The sequence below is a fragment of the Scaptodrosophila lebanonensis genome, unplaced genomic scaffold (assembly GCF_003285725.1).
Source record: "Scaptodrosophila lebanonensis strain 11010-0011.00,11010-0021.00 unplaced genomic scaffold, SlebRS2 tig00001415-arrow-pilon, whole genome shotgun sequence".
In the NCBI taxonomy this organism is placed as follows: Eukaryota; Metazoa; Arthropoda; class Insecta; order Diptera; family Drosophilidae; genus Scaptodrosophila; species Scaptodrosophila lebanonensis.
The window spans coordinates 10,914,087-10,936,414 of NW_022060742.1; the positions used below are offsets into that span (position 1 = coordinate 10,914,087).

Consider the following 22,328-nt stretch of genomic DNA (forward strand, 5'->3'; position numbering starts at 1 on the left):
ATCCTCAAATTTATGACGCTGTGGTCAATTTTCAACATATGCTGACCAGTGCGCGTGTCTGCAATATATTTTCGATGCCATAGATTCCAGTGGCCAGAATAATACTCAAAAAAAGGACGCCCTTGTGTCCAACATTTTTATTTGAAAAGTTCGCTTCGATGGAATTCATGCGTTGGACATTAAAATGGCGCTGCTTAGAACTTTGTGGAATACATAGAGCAGAAGGTATGTGCAACCTATTTGACATTATATGTCAGATGTTTAGCTTAGGATTCATTGTTATTTATAGCCCTGCCTTGAATTGTAATGTAAATATTCATATTGATTTAAAATAATTAGCCACACTGAAAATACCTAGCAACTGCCAAATCTGCTGCCAATGTTTTCGAAAGTCAGTCGAACATTTACTAAAAATAGTTCAAGATATCAGAAAACAAGTCTTTACCAATATTGATAACTTAAGTACTCCTTCGATACAGTTTACTAATTTTAAGTAATAATTTAAACTTAAAAAAATAATAAATAATAATAAAAATAAAGAGTAAGCTATATTAACATAATTATTTGTTGATATATTAAATAAGTAAAATACATAAAATAAATGAAACAAATAAAATAAAATAAAGTAAATAAATATCCTAACCAACCCCCTACAACATTGAACTATTCCTTAAGTTCTTAAGACTAAGTAATTTACACCACAAAATTTAGTTACACATTAAAAATCACTTAAATTATTATTCCTTATTAAAGGTTCCATAATTAAATATTAAATGTTTTATAGTTATAAGACACACAATTCTGTACCTATAGGGAGATAAAGACCATTGAAGCTATTGCTCCGTTAAATTTTAATGGAGAAAGATCTGCATAAAAGTTCAGCAGTTCACCAGATCATCAGTTAATCAGTTCATCAGTTAATTAGTTCATCAACAGATTGCCACTTACCCTGGCACATGTAGTCCGTTTGATTGAAACGGTTCAATCAAAACTTTCTTTACATACAGCAGGCAATGATTGCAACGCATTTGCGGTTTCGCTTTAAACCGCAATGATTCAAAATAGTCGTTATATTACTTTTTAAAACACCTACTGATTGAGTGCTGTTGAAGCTACACACCTGGACATAATAATAGGTCTGAGCATATATATTTTTAAAAAAGCTTGGTTTTCATATATAGTTTTATTTTTTTCAAAGAATAATTTAGTTTTCTATATAAACATACTTCAGCATCAAGAAAAATAAAAAATGGCTTCCCCAACTACAAAAAGTAACTTAACATTTAGTTAATCCATAAAATACAAATCTTTTCGGCTGGATAGTATAATAGGACTGTCCAACAAAAATAGTAATGAATATTGAAATGTTGTTATTTATGGTCCCGTATTTTACTGAACTGATTCGAGTAGACTTAATACCCTGAATATCCGCAACTATTGTTCATACTTTTTTCGATTCCTACAGACATAAAGGATACAAAAGGACACCAAATCTTTACAGAACATTCCTGTACCAAGCTTTTGAAATATTTTGCCGTAGCACCTGAAAATTCATTGCCAGATTAATGGGATGGTCTGAAAATTTTTAGCTGATATATTTAAACGAACAGAGTTGGATATTATATTTATAATCGAATGCAGATGGAAGGGCTTACAACAAAGAAATATATTTTTAAGTTTTGTGAAGTTGACAGGCGCTGCTCATTTTTTAAAATTTGTTTGTAGTGAATCAGTTAATTTCTTCAAACTCTGTTTTATGTATCATCTATTATCATATATTATTGTCTTATGTCCGTGTGGAGTACCGCTGTAGAGTTCGTACCACTAGAGGACAGGTTAGTAGATCACTTGAGCCACGTTCTGAGAGATCGCAAACGACCAAAACAAGATCACAGTGCACAATGGGCCGAAATCTGAACTCTCCACGGCAATCGGCATTATGGTGGTCGACAGCCTTGCTGGGAGCGTTGCCCTCAGTTGCCAGGCACTCCTGGAAACGACGCTGGCATTGCGGGAGACCACCGGGCTGGGCCTGGACAGCGAGGAAGTAAAGGCAGCAAACCGCTATAATCGTTCGAAAGTTAAGTTAGGCACATAAATACTATAGTGTAGTATTTGTAAACTTACCCAAGCATATGACAATTTTAGCCATCGATATCGATATCTCGGGAAAGCTGATGGCGTTCTGTGTGAAAGTTTGACCTAGAGCTTGGGTTTTATACCTTCCTTTCTTCAATGTGGATTTCAGTTGTGGCTTTTGTCTTTTGTACGGCGACTTATTCACTAAATTAAACTATTGTTAGGATATTTTCAATTGTGTGTTGAAGCAGATGTTTTGAGTTATTATTGTTTACAGTAGTATTTAGGCTGGCAATTGAGGTTTGTTTTAAAACTTAAAAAAAAAAACCTTTTTAATTATTATTCCAATTTTGCAAAAGATCCGATGAGAGTGTTGTTAGTTGTTGTTTAACCCGCTGTTGCGGTCGGTATGGGGCTTGGGCCAATTGTGACTGGTGGGAGTGTGGGACGCGTAGGATCCGACCACACCACTTGCGCCATATTACGGCACGAAAGACGCGCACATCGCAATAGAGTCACTATCAAAGTATGAAAAGGTATTATAGGTACGAGGATAGGGAACGTCTTACAAAGGCTTACATTCACAAGTGGCTTTGGCAAGCTGGCATCGACTGATCGTACGCCATCTGGGATTTCTTTGCCGACAACGATGGTTAATGATATTCGTGATTTCATCGGCGGTGCCCGTGCCCTCCTCATTTGCTAAACAAATGCGATTCTGACGCTCACATAACTCCCGATCTCGATTCGATTCCGGTTGGGCTTGCACGACCAGAAAGTAGAGGCAACAGAAAGCTAAGAGCAATCAAAGTTTAGACTCAAAATATAAACTCATGTATGTATATGATTACAGACTTACCGAACAAGACGATTTTGCTTGTAGTCATTATTACAAGTCGAATAAAATCTGTTGAAATGTAGGACGGGGAATGGATTTTATAGATTCGTAGACAATATGGATCACAGCTGAGGCCATTGTGTTATTCACGAATCACCTGAATATTAAATGAAAATTGTGTGTCGACTGGCACAGGTATTGTTCGCAGTTTAAAATGGGTTTATTGCAACTGTTGTTTTAATACAAGTCCTATGCCAGAGCTTATGCTGATTGGTAAGCAGTTTTCGGAAACTGTTCATAAAATTATAAAATGTGAGCAGTTGATCGCAGATGAAAAAACTTTAACAGATTGACTTAATGGGACGGAAAATCTTGTGTTTCTTAGTGTCGATGAAGTATATCTGGACTATTTGATAGGGAGTATGAGTTATAGTACTGAAGTTCAGGAGCACATCAACTGCCGATATAAGCGTACAATAAAAGTTTATATTCAGTTTACTTAGTAAATTCATCTTCAACAAGAATTTGAACAATTTCAAGACTGGATTGTGGAGCTGGCTAATATATGCCATAATATTTATAAAGTAACGCTGTGAAAACACTAAGGAAACTTACGAGCACTCAAGACTACCGATTCTGCTAATCCTTTTGCTATGAAATACGGGCTGTAGATTTTTAAATGTACTTAAAATTTTGTCTTTAACTGTATATATTGAACTAAAATGTTTGTAGATAGGCTTTAACGTTGTCCAAATTGTATTTGTGGCATTTCTTTTAAGCTATTAATTGTTATACTCTATTGTTACCAAAAAACTGAGCTGATAATATTGATTGATTGATATTTTTTTCTACAAGAAAAAAGGTAATACGCATTTAATATTCTGAATCTTTATATTGATATTTGAAAACTGGAACGGGTTTTATTTAAGAATATACGTAAATCTACAGAATAAAAAACAAACACTGTTGAATATCCTAGGAGATTTTTTCCTGCTGCAGTCATTCAACTAAAATCGGCTCTGTTGTGAATCATATCTTTCCTAAATCAGCAACATATACGAGATTGATAGAGCTCACCAATTTTGATATAACTTATTAAAATAATTACATACTACAAACAACTCCTAAATACATACATTAATTGGTTATGATGTTGAAATAAACAGAAATGTTTCTAGTAATAATAGAGATTTCATAACTGCAAGTTCCTCTTCTATTCTATTCCTAGTGCATCCGTTTTGATAAAACTATAGAACATTAGAAGGGGCTATGAAAAACACGTAAATACCAGCTGCGGTTAAATATTAACTAACCAAAAACGTATGTTATTCAGAGTGATCTTTCCACCGATCAGTCCTATGACAGTTTCATAAAATAATGGGGCTAGCTCTGCATATGAATAATATAACTCTATATACCAAGTTAGCTAGTTATTAAGCTTGAAACGTTCTCGTCGCTCATGCGAACGCACAGGCGAATATTTCTACAAGTATATACTATAAATTCTAGTCTAGCTATGCTGATCACATACTTATAAATGTATCTATGTCGTGCCATGGCTTCTGCTGTCTGCTACATAGTAAATCTTTGTAGTATAGGGTATACTACCCTTCACCCTTCACATAAGGGGTATAAAAATCATTAACCATAGTAAGCCGATTTTAATAGCAATGATCGGCCAAAAATCCCATAAAGTGTAATTTATGTTCAATGGGTTATAGTAGATAGCGCTTTATCTTGTTTGCTGTTTTGTTTATTTTATTTCGTTTTTTTCCTTTCCACTTTATGCAATGACGACAATTCATTTTTTATGCTTGTTTACGCAAACCCAAAAGAAATTTTTGTTTGTAAACAGCAGTGTGCGCGTGTGGGCCACGTATGTACAATACATATGTAGATACGCTTCTATATAAGCAAACATGCATATGTAAATAAAAATATGTATAGATAATAGAATAAAATGGATAGCTATGCCCAGACACACATTATTGTGCCTATCTATGTTGGCATTACCTGAAAATATGAAAAGAAAAGGTGAATTTGATTTCAAAAGCCTTGAACTTGGCTGCGAGGTTGTTTTTTTTTTATCGATTTATTTTTAAAATGAGCTAAATTGAACTTTGGGCGGTGAGTGGAAAATCAGCTGCGAACTTAAATGAGAGAATTTTCTTTTCTTCGTCTTTCTCCCACAAAGCACAAAGTGTGTGCCACTAAAAGTTTTCTATGTAAACATCAGCAAGCAAGAGGCAGCCAATTATATAAAGTATCTGCCAGATACACAAAACAAACAACAAACCAAAAAGTGTGTCAGTGTGTATGCCCGCCATGTACATACATCTAGTATGTACATACATATGTACATAAGTAGTTGCTTGCCCAGAGAGTGCAACAAAATAAAAGAATGAGAGAGCAAAAGCAAAGCCAAACGCCAAAAGCGTCGCTCACTAGCTTTTGTTAGTAAACAAAAATCACGAATTTTCATGATGATCGTCAATCGCCCCACAACCCACTACCCGCTGCGCATAAAGCCGAGCGCAGTGCCAGCTGCGTGCTCAGCTGCTTGCTCGCTCGCCAACCATATGCAACAGTGAGCTGTCAATACAAAGAACTCAAATGGATTGATACACACAACAATAGTTATAGATATACTTGTAGTAATACATATATGTGGAAATATACTTAAAGGGAATAAACATAGCTTTAAGTTAAATTTGAATTATTACTTATTATGATTACAGTTTTTAAGTATTTATTGTTTAATGTACTGGATATCAACATATGTATATAGTTTACTACAGGAACATTCGTTATGACGTCTACATTTACTTTTTTCTGCCACAAAAAACAAAAATTACATAAACATGTTTCCAAAATCCATTATATCAAATACTCCAGCAAGTACATTTAAGTACTTAATCGCTGATTTAAATTTAAAAATGACTAATAATATCTACTTTTAAGTTTAATCTTTGAAAATAATTTAAAAGCTTTATATAGAACTTATCGCCTTTTTCTTGTTTAATTGTCTTAAAAAAATCCAAAAAATCTAAAACTAAAACTAAAATTATTATAATTTAAGGTTATATAAAATATTATTTTAGATTTAATTGGGAGATACGAAAATACTCTTTCTTTGTTGTAAAATTAGTTAGGTACTTTTTTCTTAGAAATCAAGAGTTGAGTCTAAGCTAATTTTTTTTTGTTATTTTAAATATACTGTATAATCTCTATGAGATGAATCAGTTAAATATTTACTTAGTTTTTAAAATATGAAATCAATCAATTTTCCTGTACACGATTCAGATATTTTATTTATTAAATATAATAATAATATATTACAAGCTATTATTCTCTCTAAAGTCTAAGAAAGTGGTACCGGGTGGACCTGCTGTGCACAGTCATCCCTCTTAAATTATCTTCAAATTTAATAATAATCTATAAAACAGTGCTTTAGTAAAAATTCAGTGTCTTTTTATTTGAAGCTATGTGAAATATATCTTTCACAAAATTATTTAATATCGTTTTTGGCCAGCAAATGTTAAATTGGATGCTTAAGTTGTATTTGTATTTAACTATAAGTTTTATTTAAGTTTTAAATATACCAGTATATTAAAAAAAATATTAATAATAATAACAATTTTTTTATGATTATGTACTTTTATATTATTAGTGCTTTTGCCTTATGTTGGCTCCATTTTGTCATTCCAAATTATAAAATATTTGGAGAGTTAAATGACAATATATAATATATATAATTAAATACTTTATTAAATTAATTAAATGAATGAAATTTAAAGTGCATAAAAAAAATAAATAAATAAATGCTATATAAAACTATATCTTTCAGAGAAAAAACCCAGCCAAGTCTTATGCTTCGACCATGTTACGGTTGTGTTTATCGAGCGCGCACTGTATGTGCCTTTTGTTTACAGCTGTCTTTCGCCCACTTCTTTTGGGAATTGTTGCTGTTGTTATTGTTCTGTGCTCGTTTTTTGTTTCGCTTTTTGCGTTTTAATAAACACCAGCGATTAGATATGTATGCTAGCATATGGGTACGCGAACATACATACATACATATATACAAACGTACATATATGTGTGTATATGCGCGCTCTCTCCCACTCTCTCACTCTCTCCTCGTTCACGTATTCTTTATGCGAGAGCATGTTTTGGCTTAATTGTAGTTGAAACGCCATACTTAATATATTCAACTTAAATATTTCAAAGCCAACGCATCGCAAGCGGCAGACAGTTGTGTTCAAATCCAAATCCAATTTCAAAACAAAATTCAAAATTCAATTAATTGACTGTGGTATAAAAACGTATGTATGTACATACATGTATGTATAAATAAATTGCATATATAGATGTAATATGACAAAATTCAAAGTGTTGTGAAATTGTGTTGAAAAAGCTGTGCAAAAACTTTAGTGGGGTCCCTAAGTTTTGGGCATCAAAGTGTCTTTTGCACAACTGTAGCTTTGCAGGGAAATACTACAGATGAATACAAATATGTACATACTTCTATGTATGTATGTATTTATGTATGTTTGTATAGTATTCTCTACACAAACACAAACAAATGTTGCTGCTAAGCTTTCGCTTTTGTTCTTTTGTACGCTTTTGGTTGTGTTTTGAAATTCAAATGCTCTTCCGTTCGATCGTTTGTTACTCCGATCGACGAATTCAGTTGACTAGAGAGTGTCGACTTGGCAGTATCTGCGTCTCAGTGGTGGTCGTTTGGTTGTTGTATTGTTGTGTATAGTATATACATAGTATATAAATATTAAAATAATTTTATATATTATTTAACTTTAACGCTTGTGTCTCATCTGTTACGCTTTCATTTATTCGTTCCAAACAAAGGTGAGCGCAAATTATTAATTTTATCTAACATTGGCATATACTATATATGCATATGTATGTATATACATATGAGTACATATATATAAGTATATGTACGTATGTGTGTATGTATGTACATGGCTTGGTGTTATGTGCTGTGGACAAGCTTCAGCTCGTTTATCATCCATTTAGGGCATTCAAGAGCAATAACAACAAAACTATTTAACACTTTCCAAAGTTCAAATTAGTTCAAGTCGAGCTATCGACGTTTTTTGTTTGTCTAGACAGACGGTCTAACACACTGACATGATTTGCAAAAGCTGTGAAATAGTGGAGAGCTTATCGCCATGTTCGAACTGATAATAATGCGCAAATGAATGACGAAATCATAAAACACATAATAATGCCATATAGACTTGATTGGAATATAAAAAAGTTAATTAAATATCTTTTTGTATTTTTTATTTCGCAATGCAAATTCTAAGCAGTCGCCATATATTCCCACTCCCACTCCGATGCAGATGCCATTGAGTCGCTTAAACAATTAAGATATATCATAAAAATCATTTATAGTCTGTGCAAGGCAATTATATACACATATAGTACATGTATGTAGGTGTGTAGGTATATTTAATGAACAAAGGAGCCTTACGTAACAGAGCCACCAACTGATCAAGGTCAGCTGATGCCTAAGTAGAAGGAACAACATACATATGTATGTATATATATACCACATATTTACATACATACATATGTTTGTATGTGTCTAGGTACGCTATAATTAAATAAGCTGTGTCATTTGTTTCGTCTAATGCAAGCAATCTAGAGCGCTCGGATGCATCTGCCGTTCTATATACATACATACATACCTACATAAGTATAGGTACATATGTATGTAAATGTTTGCTTGTGCATATGAGAGTATACGCGGATATGGTACCATATATCTATAATTGTATAATCTACGCCAAATATCTACATCATTTGCACATTCAAGGTTAAACTTATTTACCAGCAAACAAAGACGCGAAAATGTTTCTAATGTGAAAGTGATTTTCATCCGAACAAAGTGAAAAGTGTGCGCTATCTTAAGTGGGCCTTTTAAAAATACTTATAACCATATCTGGCCAACCAATTTCTTTGTTTGTTGGCCATCATTTGTACTCAGCGAAGTCAGCAAAAATTGACTTTGAACTCCAAAATGATTAATGCATTCATTAATTGCGATGTAATTCCCTTCAATCGAAGCCAACATTCGTTATAGTATGTATGTCTGCCTGATAGTGTTCCCATTGTTTATACACGCGTTAACAATTTTGTACGTGCAACAGAAATATTTGTAGTATATATTCATAAAGACTACTTAGCAGCACGGAGCAATGTCCGTTCAGGCATACTATATATACATACTATATAGTTTGAAAATTGCGCAATATAGTGGGAGCCTATAGCACTGAGGCCTGTTACCAATTCGCCAGCGAATTTCAAAAGTTCGACGTCACACGTTTCGACACGTTTTGTTTTTATTGAATTTACTTTCATAATAAAAACAACAATTTTAACGTTTATGTAAACACATTCCAAGTGGCTTAAAAATTTCGTAGCTGTATGGAATGTTTTTGTTTTTCAAATCATAATATTTTATAATTATTTAACTCTTGATTGCCGCATATAACAATTCTTAAAAATGTTTTTAAGAGCAATGCATTTTAGTTCTTTAGTTCAAATCTGTTGTACATTTTTGAAGATTTTTATTTGCTAGAACGGAACGTTTTGGTAGAAATAAAGAATAAGAATTGGTTGTATTTTTGCATTTAAAAACATTTGCTTTATGCCCCCAAAAAAGCAGGAACCCATTTCATGAAGGAATTTGTGGATTTCTTTCTGATATATGCTCTGTAAATTAAACTGATATCAAAATACAAATAAGTACAACTTAAACTAGGAGCTTAGTCTAGTTGAATGAGTCCATGAATTTGACTTATACTCGATTGATTTGACAGTTTATTTATTTAGTTTGACTCAGCCAATTTCCTCATTGAAGTCGGTGGGGCGATGAGAGAATTTAATGTACAGAAATAGTACAGTTTTTAATTAAAATTAAAAAAGGAGAATGCTGAATTATGTTATTAAAAATGTTTGGGATTTTAAAATTGTTCACAAATCTCTTAATAAAATCAAATAACAATAACTTTATATTGACAGTTGACTAATTAGAATAGCCTTTTAAGACAATATTTACTGATTTCTTGCCTGAAACTCATTGAATTAATTGATTAATCGGTTCGTTGTAGTTTTATTTAAGACTTCTACGTTAGATTAAAATCTTTTAAGAAGGAGGTCGCCAAGATTGAAGACCGATTTGCAGACCATGTTAATAGAAAAGGGTCGGGCTGTTTTACAGAGTAGAGTTCCATACGAGGAATTTAGCCAGAATAAGTCCCATCCCATCGCTATTGATCAAATTTCCAAATATATTTAATGAGAAGGAAGAAAGAATCTTCAATTATTGAAATAAAGAAAAATGTGAAACGTATAAGGCCAAATTTGTCAATTCATTCTCAAATGGGGTGCCAATCTATGGTCGATATAGATACGGGTAGATAATTTAGTAAACAATGTTAGACAATCAATAATAAAATATTTTAAATTTAATGTAAACAATGTTAGACAATCAATAATAAAATATTTTAAATTTAATGTAAACAACTGTAATTTCAGTAAACAATGTTAGACAATCAATAATAGAATATTTTAAAATTAATATAGCTTTATGTAGGAAATTATTTTTAAAAATGCAATCGCCCTAGCTAGCACATCGCTATATTTCACAAATCCAAATAACAAATGGGTTCCAGCTCCAAAAATCTGTAACTGTCACCTTTATTTAAGAAATAGAAAAAATTTTTAATAAACACATTTTTTTTTCCATGGAATAAAATTTGTGGAATAAAGTTGAATCAGGTTAAAACTTTTTACCAGTATTTAAGAAGCAATTATTAATTTGAGGAAATAAATAAAAAAGGGAAAAAATTTAATTTACAATATATGCGAGTATGTGAGTGCATTGCAACTATTTGTGTTTATTTTGTTTCCTCACTTAGTCTTTTGTCGATCAAAGTTAACCTTGGAAAATACATAAAAATATTTAAATACGCTTTATTTACATCGTTTTCGTTACAGCTTATACTTCATTAAGGCACGCAATTATAATCCAAAAGAAACGAAGACTGATCGGCGTTCAGCTAGAATCCCATTAGCAATATCTCTATAGCCTAAGTACTGAAGCGTATCGCGTTCTCAATTCAATAAGTAAACCTCGTACAAAGCACCCACCGAGCACTGAACATCGACCGATTATAGAGCGTCTTTTAGCGCCGGAGCGAGAGCAAGAAATTAATATAATGCTGAACAGCCTTGCAACCTATCTATTTGGATCGCAACCGAAATCGGAATCAACGAGTAGCGAGGCTGACCCTGAACCCAAGGCCAACGGCATTAAGGAGTGCACCATTCAAGCAGGCGACGATGTAATCGAGGTGACGTCCTTGACGCCTTCCGTGGCGAGCACCCGGGGCTCAGGGCAGGTGAACTCCAAGCCGGGCAAGAAGAGTCGGCGCGGCAAGCAGCCGAAGCAGCAATCGAAGCAATCGAAACGGCCAACCAATTGTGCGGACGAGGACATTGACGACGATTGGTGCATTATAGACAACGAGGAGGACCAGGAGGGTGGTGAGTATTGGCATTTCCGCAGTTGTGTGGTCAGTTAGCTAACAGTTCTCACTGCGCTGCAGAGAAGGAAAATGCATTGTTGCCACGCAACGAAACCGAAGAAGAACTCACTGTGGTCGAGGCTCCGACCAAGCCAACCGCCGCCTTAGCCGCCCCCATTGCCCGCCGCCTGCACCACAAAGCTTCGCATAGCCTCTATTCGGGACCGAGGCCACAACAACAGCGCAACTATTTGCAGCGCATCCGTTCTACTCTCCCGCTAAGCGGCCCCGCTCTGGGCCCCGCCCGCACTGGTCCTCAGCGCTCAGCGGAGAATGACGTGACTCAGTCCCTCTTTGCACCCGCGCCCCTGCTGGCGGTCGCAGCCGCACCATGTGAGGACGATGCCAACGGCCAGGATGTTCCGGCTGTTGGTGCTTTAGTGATGGAGGAGTCCTGGTACGTAACACCGCCACCATGCTTCACCTCGATTGGGCCAATCAATATGGAAGCATCACCATTTGAGAATCTATTGATTGAGCATCCAAGGTTGGTGACTTTTGCGCCATTATTGATGTGCCAGCGCCTGTGCTATCTGCGCAAAAATTGCAAACATACAACTATAATTCGATTCTCTTGTAATTGCAGCATGTCCGTCTATCATAGTATTAGGTCCAGCCAGGCAGGTATCGATAATAGTGCAAGTCTTGATCTCAGGGAACTGCAGGCATCGCAGTTCATTCAACAAGAGGAGCCGACACAGACACAGCTCGTGCCAGCTGCCCCGATTTTGGCGGAGAGACGCAATCAAAGCGCCCGCCATGATCGCCAGGCGGCGGCCGAGCTCAAGCAACAAGTTCTGGCTCGTCAAAGCCAGAAGGTAGGTATCGATATTTATTAATGAGTATTTCTTAAATCTAGCATCGATGCTGAGTAGAAATTAGAAATTCTTGTGTGTACTTATTACTTGTTCATCGATTACTGTAAAAGGAAGAATTTTGTAGCATTGTTGATGCAGTTTTGGCCAATTAATGAAAACAAAATCAATAGCAAATCAATAGCAAATCGTTTCCAAATATATTTCTTTGCATTTCCAACTACAATTTTGAACAGTTAACTTTATTAAAAACAAAACAGCGGACATCTATAAAAACTTCATATATATTTCTAAGTTTTAAAAATACTGTTACAAAATTTAACTCAGACATAGATCAGAGTCTAGCGATCCAACAATATCTACTATATATTAAATAAATATATTATGAAATTAATAAAACACTCCTTTACCATCATTACAGAGCAACAAAAAGGATCAGCATCAGCAATTGTGCCGTAGTGCTCTTAGTCGTACTAACAAGGTGCGCGATCCGAAAGCCAATCGTCATCGTCGCTCTGATATGCAGCATTTCAAGGTGATTAGCGGCGCCAACAACAACCGCAAGTGCTGCTTCTAAAGGTTACTGAACTAATACCCAATAATCGCAATAATCAGCAACAACAACAACAGCAGCAACAACAACAACAGCGACAACAATTGAGAGCAGTTTCTCATGAATTTTGATTAATTTAAGCAATGCGCGAGTATTAGTCTATATGCACATCTACATGTATATTTAAAAACGGCAAACGAAATTACAAATAAGATCACACAATCAAATTACAAATGCAAATGTAAATATAAATAAGCTTTGAACATCAATCAGAAGAAAAAAATAAAATGAAATAAAAAAGAAGTATGAAATTAATTAATTAAATGATTCGAGAGCAGTATTTGATAATGAAAATTAATGAGAAATCTTTCCAAATGGCTTTAAGTTTGGATGTGTTCTAAAAGCTTGGCCTGTTCGATTTTAAGGGCTTGGAGAGAGCTTTACTTATTATATAACTGTAAAAGTTAGTTGACATAAATACATTCTTAATACTTTTTCCCTATCTGCCATTGGTTCTTAATAATATTTCGGAAACAAATACACAAAACACAAACTGTTCTTACATTTAAGAGATCATGAAAAAACACTTCAATCGAGATGTTCCCTAGTAGTATAGGGACAAAAAATTGTATAGTAAGAAATCTCCAATCCGAAGAAGGGTAAATCTTTTACTTAACTGTTTTCTGCTCATTTCTCATTGTTCTCTTAGCTTAGTGCTGACATTAATGAGACAGAGGCGAGAGCGTAGTGGAAAGTTTTTAAAATAAATATTCGTATCAATGGCTTGACTATGAAATTAATTTTAAAACAATTTCTTTAAGCAATTAGCAATTATAATGAATATCTTCCTAAGCAGATCGTAGAGCTGAAACTGTGTTCACCCATTGTTTTCAATCTCGAGCCATTCTACGAATGTGCCATTACTTGTATTATGTATTTTTTGGTCTACCCCTGGATTATACTAAAAATCCATTTATCATATGTTTGAGTCATCCTCCTCACCATACTTGTATGACCAATTCATCTCTATTTCCTTTATTTATTATCATTCTGGATGACTTCGCTTGAAGTTATTCTTAGCAGATCTTTTTTGGATAATTGTCGGGCCAAAACATATACTTGCTAACAAAGTTGTTAACACATTTATTAATTTATTTATTTATAATTTAGTAAATCAAAAATAGCTCTGTCGATACATTCCATTATAATTATGAAAATATATTTTAACATTTTATATATATTATAAAAAAATTAAAATGAAGATATGACATAATACTTGTATAACATTATAACTTAAACTTAAAAGATAAGAAAGCCTAAGAAAAAGCTGTACTGGCTTCGATACGTTGCCAATTGGCCAGCTATGTTGCATATTCGACGTTACCTTCCAGGATTCGAAGCCATATAGAAGTATGGGTTTGATGCTGACATTGTTTATTGTTCGAACCCATATTGCCAAGTTCGCAGAAAAATGATCGATGGTTGCAAGGCAATTTTTTTGTTGTCAACAAATTAGTTACAAATGTCGATCGATAGCCAAATTTTTGGTTGTCATTCAACTTGTGAAGATCAGACCCCATTGTTTGATTAAAGTGGGATAGATCGTTGATTTTAAGATACTTATTTCCAATTTAATAAATTTTACCGAATATTTTTGGCATATTATGAATTAATTCAAGTATTTTTCTGAATCTGCAATACTCACGAGCTCTGGCTGCTCAACAAGTTGGTCCAAATTCCAGTCATCAAGATCGCTTTTGAATCGCGTATACCACTCGTGTGCTCTACTTCGACTATTCATTAATTGAAAAGTTCTGGAAAAAGGGTCATTAAGTTTAAAAACAAACTTAATTTTTGCTCTCTACCCCTCCTATTCCCTAACCTGTTTACTGTGGAACTCAGCTTGCATTGTAAGTATAACATTTCTTAATGATAATCTAGCGATTAAAAACTTTCGCATTTAATGAAAATTTGTACCTAAAACAAGGAAAAGAACTTACCAGCCGAATGGGCTTAAAATCCAATAAATATGCATAGCAAGTGCCACCTACAAAACAAAATTTATGGTGCATGGCACGTAGAAGAGTATCTGTCGATGCTGCAGCGGAAGAGCAGAGCCAGCCGGTTGGTCACTTGTTGGGTAAAGATTGTGCGACTCATTTATCATGTTTAATGCTTTTGAGTGATTATGTGGGCCCATATGCAAGGATACATACATACATATATAGTTGTGAAAAGTTATGCGACCGCTGTAACTGCTTTCCAATATAACTCAGCATTAGTTTCAAGCTGTGCCATAAGTTATAATTTATATACATATATATGGATGATAGTTTGCCAAAGCCAGTTGGCTATAAATTTATAAGGGACGAGCCAAGCAAATAATGCGAAGAGGGCTTTATGCGAGGTAACTGCAAATAAAATCATCTAAAGATGAAACAGAGACAGAGACTGACTTGAATATCTAACAGCTGCGTAAAAAGCTCAGCAACCTAAGTTGTGAATAAGTGGGAAATGCATGTGAAAAGCAAGCTGTTGTATTGCCGCTTTATAATGCTTGTTAAACTACGTGTATATGTACATATGTAGCTGTGATTGTAAGTATCTCTATCTGCATCATTTTCCGTATCATTTTCCGCATCCACATCCGCATCCTTTTCAGCATACGCACATTTTACAAAAATGTTTATTCCCTCTGCCATTTTGCTTATATTGCGCATCATTTCCTTAGCAAAATGTGCACACAATTTTCTGCTTTATTTTCGCATTAGGATAACAACAACAACGACAACAACGACAACAACAGCAGCAGCAGCAGGATTGTGTAACAAGCTTATTGAATTATTTGATTTGTGCATCAATTGCCATTCTAACGCAAAAATTGATAAAGTCGCTGTAAAGAGCGAAAAACGGGCAAGCAAATGCACAAAATTAAGGTAAAAAGTTGTTGTTGCCTGTCTACCTAGCTGGCTGTCTGTCTCTCTGCCTGCCTGTCTGTCTGTTTGTCTGACTGCTGGAATGACAGTTTGCGCACACTCCAAAAATTATTTTGTAATTTCGATGAAATCGCCTTTAAATTGAAATCGGCTTTCCATATACACAGAGCGACTATACGCCTTTGATATTGTCCGGCTTCTATTGGCATTAGCAAAAATTATTGCATATAGTAGTTGTGGACATTTCAAAAGTATTTGTTACTTGTTGATTTTTCATTTTGTTGTCCCTTTTTTTCGGATTTAAATAAATCGCTTGAAACTTAAAAACCAAAAATTCTTCTTAAAAGATTATTGATATGCGAATTCCTATTTAGCCGTAACAAAAAAATGATGCCATTAGAAGCAAAATAATTTATGAAAAAGATGAAATATTATTAAAAGAACCAGAAAATTAAAAAAAAATTAGAAATATATGTCATACGAGCTAACTAGTTTTTATTGCTTTCCAAGAATTTACTTGTTCAATTATGCTTTTAAAAGCATAAATTAAATCATGTCAATTACTAAGATATTTGAATTCCTTTTTCTGTGTGTATTCTGCAAATTCAATCGATAAATGAAATGTAATCCCTTTGAAAGTTGGCGTAGAAACGGCAACTGCAGCCTAAGCAAGAACTTGAAGATTTTCCAGCAGCTGCTGTTGCATTTGAGTTTTGTATAAATTTTAATGCAACAAAACTTTTAGCAATCAATTCACCGGGGGCATATATACATACGAGTATACCTCCATTCGTACAAACATTGACATGTCAAAGTTTTGCTTACTTCTTGTCGCATATAAAAAGCCAAAATAAGAAAACAAGCAGACAGAAATGTTTAGGTATGTACATATATGTATGCCCATTTATGTATATGTAGTGTGTACATATATATGGCACGTGACAACTGCAACGGCAGTTTTAGTTTTGCGTCTTGAAAGTTTTTTGCAAGCATCGCGTATACGACATGTGTGGCATGGCGGAGAGAGGGCGGGCAAGCAAGCTGGCAGGCTCTGTTGTCGTCTATTGAGCAATATGTTTTATTTTTATCGCAAATTGGTTGACTAGCAAGTCAAAAAGGGAAGCATTGGGGGACTATTTTTTATGTGCTTTTAGCAACTGACTGCGTGAGGGATGTTTGCGAGGATCCCCTCTCTCCTCCTGCCCAACCGAAAATGTCCAGGACTGCGGCTAAGGCTGGCAGCCCGTTTTCATGACGAGTAGTCAGCCTAAAAGGCGTCAAATGTTTGGCTTGATGTGTATTGATGTTGTACGAGTATTGGAGGCCATTGGCACGCGCACGATAAATGAGTTGCTCGCAAGCGTATCCTAGGGGAGCTCTCGAGGTCTAATGGGTGGGGAGCCATGAGATAGTGGCTTCCTGAGTGGCGTATTATATTTGGCATCCAGGCATCAGGACACAAAAAAGTATACAAACGTTAGGTTTCTCAAAAGGTAAGATATAAAGTGTAGCGACGATGTGCTAGAAAACATTTTTGCTCATAAAAAACAAATGCAAAATATAGCGTTCGTTCCGATAAAATTGATTTCAGTGACTATGTGACTTCCGGGAATACAAGACATGTATAATTTGTATAAATATTATGTTAATATGAGAGAATAAGTGCAATGAAAATATACAAATAAAAAAGCTGCAAATGAAACCAGAACCAGGAAAGGCTTCGAAATATACATTTTCACAATGGTCAGCGCTTAATGTGTTTAGGCAAAGTTTGTTTAAAAATGAAAATAATTATTTATTAATGATAACAAGTTATGTCTAAATTAAAGCGAAATGACTTCAAATTGATAAATATTGAACAATTGAATTAGAAGTGTCAATATACAATTTACGATTTCATTATTTAAAACAATGACCCACAGTAACTTGACTAACTTACCCAGTTATCCAATTTTCCTGGTGTAGGTTTCTGGATATAAGCCACAGCCTAAATCGTTAATGGATTGTTCGCATAACAACGGTCCTTCACGATGCCCCACAAAAATAAAAGATAGAGCTTATTCAGCTATCGGAACTTTTTGGTCTTAATGTCTCAGCTCAGCGGAAAAAGTAAAGCATTAACATAATAAAAGAAGACAAATTATTGATGTCGAATACATATCCGCTATGAAAAGAAGTTAAAGATTTGAAAATAATATTTAAATTGTAGCGCTTCTCTCAATTACCCTTTGGGTAAAATAAAAAATATATAAATGATGATAAATGATTTTGAAATGTATCTTCGTGATTTAAGATTTTGATTAATGAAGCGAATAGGAGAAGAAAAGAAAGGAATTCTTGCAATTGGTTTCGTGTGGTTTTAAGGATGAAATTTCATTAAAACGTATTAAAAATGAAATTTGTTTGACGATACACTTATATTTTAAATATTTAAAGGAAAACATGTTTGAATGATTGAATTTTTCAATTGAATGGCATTCAAAAGTAGAGCCAATATTATTTTAATTTTCCAGTAAATGACAAAACAATACATAATTTTTCAATTAGTTCTCAATTTGTCGCATGACAGCTGAATATTTTCCAACTGAAAAATATTGAAAAGCAAAAGAAGCCAGCATGTTTTTTAACATTCAAGTGCATGACAAACCAATACATATAATATTGAAAATATATAATATAAATTAAATATATCAAAAAAATTAAATGTTCCAACAAAAATATAATTTTTCAATTACTTAGTTCTCAATTTGTCGAATGACAGGTGAATATTTTCCAACTGAAAAATATTGAAAAGCAGAAGAAGCCAGAATGTTATTTTAACTTTCAAGTAAATGACAATCAAATACATATATGTAATATTGAAAATATATCACATTTGTTGTTAGAAAATCGCAGGAATTTCTCGTTTCGGCGAAAAAATGTACATCAATACACGAACAATCCCAATCAAAGTAGAAAATGTTGTAATTTTGTCGTTGTTGTCTTACAATTTCTTCAATCCTTTGACATTTTTTTGTTGTTTTCTTTTTTTTTTGAATAAAGCTATACTTATCCCATAATAGCGCATACAGAGCCCAACAAGCTCTGCCCACATATTGGTTCTGACAGCGCTCACGTATCCGTGGCCTCAAACCGACGGCCTATTTGTAGAATTTGTTCCAACAAGAGGGGGCGATATGTGTGTCAATGCTAGTTAAAGCACTGACGTGTGTGTTTCAGGGCGTGTGTGTGTGTATGTGTGTGTGTGCTGGGTGTATTTGTGTGAGTTGGCGTTTGTCATTGAGCATGTTTATATATAAATTTTTCCAATTTTCCTGATGGCATTTTAGGTGACACAAGGGTCCTCGGTGTATCGCATGTACGAGTATTTTCTGTGCTCTGTCTTTTTTACTCGAGCTAAGGTTCTTGTTGTTTTTGTTGTTGTTTGTTGCTACTACTTTTTGAGTCGGCATTCGGTGTCTTGAGCTCGTTCGGGGTGGAGATAAAAATCAGTCGTGGAACGGCGGCAAAAATTGATGGCACATTAAATTGGCCTGACATGGCGAGTATATCAATGCACATAAAATGGCTCAATATGTGAATTTGTGCGTTTTGGCGTGGCATTTTAGCTGGCACTTGATAGGCTTTTTATTGTTGCACAATAAAACGGAGAAGGAGAATAATAAGAAGAAGAAGGAGTATATGTGTGTATGGCAACGGCCTCAAAAGTGTCTGGCAAGTGGGGGCGTGGAAGTGTCAAGTAGTTGCTGCCGTTGTTATTCACACGCTTCATGCTGTTGTTGTTGTTGTTTTTGGCTGAAGTAAAACCCAATTTTCTGCCTCATAAATATTTGTTTAAAGTCAATGTACACGCATCACATCAACAACAACTCAACAGCAATGAAAACGGCTTTGATTCATTTTTTGTTGCGACTCGCAGTTTTTTCATGTCAGTGCATAAAATTTGTTATGTGTATATAATGCAGCCGACATCGTGTACATATCACTTTTTTATATCATGCCGACAATTTTCTCTGTTACCATATACGTACTATATTGTTTTTATCCGTTTATAATGCTTACAAAATAATGTAGTAAAAACACATGCTTGGCTGGCATCAATTTTTCTCACTCATGCATACAATTTTCCCTTTATTTGTTTATTTTAGTTCATTGCGTGGGTTCAATTGAATCTATTTGATTGATGGACAGTGTATTTATTAACACATTTTCATATGTATTGTTTGGTTTACGCAATTTGTTCTTTTTGCATTTCTACAGCGGTTTATTCAGTTATTAATAATGTATTAAGTTATTGCAAGGATTTACAACTAAGCGATTTTTAAATTAATCGCAAATGATTGCCGGAAATAATTTATTTATGTTTAAATTGATTTATTTATTGTTTTATTGCTTGTTATTGGCCAGAACTTGAATATTAATCAGCAATCAATGCTTACATGTGGCGTTTATTACACATATCTGCGAGTATTCTGATTGTTTTCAATTTCAGTTTGAAACACGCATTATGACAGAAATAATTTGAAAGAGAACTGTGGGAATGAAATGATAATCCCTTTTTAAATGAAAATCGGTTTATGAGTAAGTACTTTATCAATCGAGGTTACATTTAATATTCTGATACATAATTACTCGTACATATGTAAATGAAATTGCTATATAAACGAACTGCTTTAGTTACTGCTATTATTTAACTGTCTGCTGCAGAAGCACGCCTTTTCTTCAGACGAATTATTATAATAAAATCTACTGCTGCTAGAAATGCCATATACATTGCCATATACATATGTATGTATATATGAATAGCATATAAAAAATATATAATTATACATTTTGGTGTCCAAAGTCATTTAAAAATGAGAAATATTATAAACAGCAATTAAAATACTATTAGTAGGGACAGCTTCCCTCATCGTGTCAGTGACTGTCCACCTTTTAGCTTTTATTATTTATGTATTTTATTTCCAATTTATCGTTATTAGCTAGTCTTACTTTTTCTAAAATCCTCCCACTGGCTCTGATTTGATATTAGATAATTTTGTAATATTTCTAGATTTTGTATATCTTTATTTTTATTTAGTTAAAGTTCCCTATTGCATTGATCTTTTTCTTTTTTTTTTTTCAACATCGACAGCTTTGTTTGTCGATAAAAAAAATGGAATAAATTTAAAAAAGCTATTACCAAAGCCTGATGATCAAATCAAACTAACATGAGATTTTCCCCACTATTTAAGGAATGCTTTTAGGAAGGCTACCAATGTAACTGGCATATTTCCCAGCCAACCACAATTGAACTGCTCGCTATTCTTCACCTGCATTTGGGGGTTAACCCTTAGCCCTTTGTAGCCACTTCAATTCACTGAAACAAATTCGCCTCGCAGTGCCGTCCAATGGCGAACCCGAAAGTGAAGAACTCGAGAATTTGCTATGCAAAGCATTCAAGACTAATAGGAACTCAAGTAATTTATGGCACGTTGGTAACATTTTCTGTTTTCTCGTTGCTTTTCCATTGCATAATAAACCCACAGCAACCACAGCTGCGTTTCACAAACAGCAAGGAATTTAAAAACAATGCCCGCTGTGCTTTTAAGCTTGCAACAAATTAAATATGACGGCAACATATCGTCTGCAAGTCTAGTCGGAGAATAACAAAAAAAAAAAAAAATGGCACAGACCAAAACAAACTACATAACAGGAAGAACAACAATAACAACAAAATGCGACTTTTGCGCGCTCAAAACGTGAGCAGACTATGAAATTAGCACCCGTGCAGGCCATAGAGCACCTTTTCCGTCTGATAAATGCCGAAAAAGTCAAACAAAAGGTCGGCTCCAAAGGGTTGCGCATACGCCGCGTGCCCCCAAAAGTAGGCAACAACATCAAACGGCAGCCCACATCCACACACGCGCACAGACACATACACAGACACACCCTCATCTACAAGAGGTGGCCATAATAAGGCAAAGCAGTCGAAAATAGCATTAAAATGTAAACAAGCCAACGGGAAGCGACGAAGAGAAAATGAGGTGAACGTAAATGTGAGTCGCACCGTGGTTCAAATCGGTGAAATTCAAATTTTTCTTCCAATTCATAACTATTTATATATATTTTTATTAATTTAAATTTATTTACATTTATTTATATTTATTTATTTGAATTTATTTTTATTCATATTTATTTATATATATTTATATATGTATATTTATATATATTTAAGTATATTTAGTTATTTATATTTATTTATTTTTATTTTTATTTATTTATATTTATTAAAGAATTTAAAGAAAACTACATCTTCTTAAATTCTTCCATTGCAATTTTCCTCAGACATCAGCAACACCTTTAACTATAAATCAGGGATAAATCAGACTAATATCTTACAGTGACAGCTTTAATTTCTTTAGCATACCTTTAATGTTTAAATTCAGTTTTATCAACGATTTTCCGCCTTACAACAGAAGTCTGAAAAATGTCAAGGCTTTATTCGAT

The 22,328-nt window shown here is 34.1% G+C and overlaps 1 protein-coding gene and 1 pseudogene across 3 annotated transcripts; one reads left to right on the forward strand and one right to left on the reverse strand.

Moving 5' to 3' along the window:
* Nucleotides 1-2,466: 2,466 nt before the first annotated feature.
* Nucleotides 2,467-2,914, reverse strand: LOC115632804 (annotated as a pseudogene).
* A 4,248-nt stretch (nt 2,915-7,162) lies between these two features.
* On the forward strand, nt 7,163-13,218 carry LOC115632138. 3 transcript variants are annotated; one of them, XM_030529154.1, is made up of 5 exons: nt 7,163-7,239; nt 10,946-11,494; nt 11,557-12,022; nt 12,122-12,353; nt 12,772-13,218. In XM_030529154.1, the coding sequence occupies exons 2-5, from the start codon at nt 11,167-11,169 to the stop codon at nt 12,925-12,927; spliced, it is 1,182 nt and encodes a 393-aa protein (XP_030385014.1). In that variant the 5' UTR covers nt 7,163-7,239; nt 10,946-11,166; the 3' UTR covers nt 12,928-13,218. The 3 variants fall into 3 exon arrangements, with proteins under 3 accessions (XP_030385014.1, XP_030385013.1, XP_030385015.1); XM_030529153.1 differs by lacking the exon at nt 7,163-7,239 and adding an exon at nt 7,645-7,783; XM_030529155.1 differs by lacking the exon at nt 7,163-7,239 and adding an exon at nt 7,645-7,783 and having other exon boundaries at nt 11,557-11,932.
* The last annotated feature ends 9,110 nt before the right edge of the window (nt 13,219-22,328 follow it).

What these genes read in the sequence shown, in the direction of transcription:
- LOC115632138 (XM_030529154.1), top strand. Translation starts at nt 11,167, where the DNA reads ATGCTGAACAGCCTTGCAACCTATCTATTTGGATCGCAACCGAAATCG. An exon ending in CGAGGAGGACCAGGAGGGTG is followed by an intron (nt 11,495 to 11,556) that starts GTGAGTATTGGC and finishes ACTGCGCTGCAG; the next exon opens with AGAAGGAAAATGCATTGTTG. An exon ending in TGGCTCGTCAAAGCCAGAAG is followed by an intron (nt 12,354 to 12,771) that starts GTAGGTATCGAT and finishes CCATCATTACAG; the next exon opens with AGCAACAAAAAGGATCAGCA.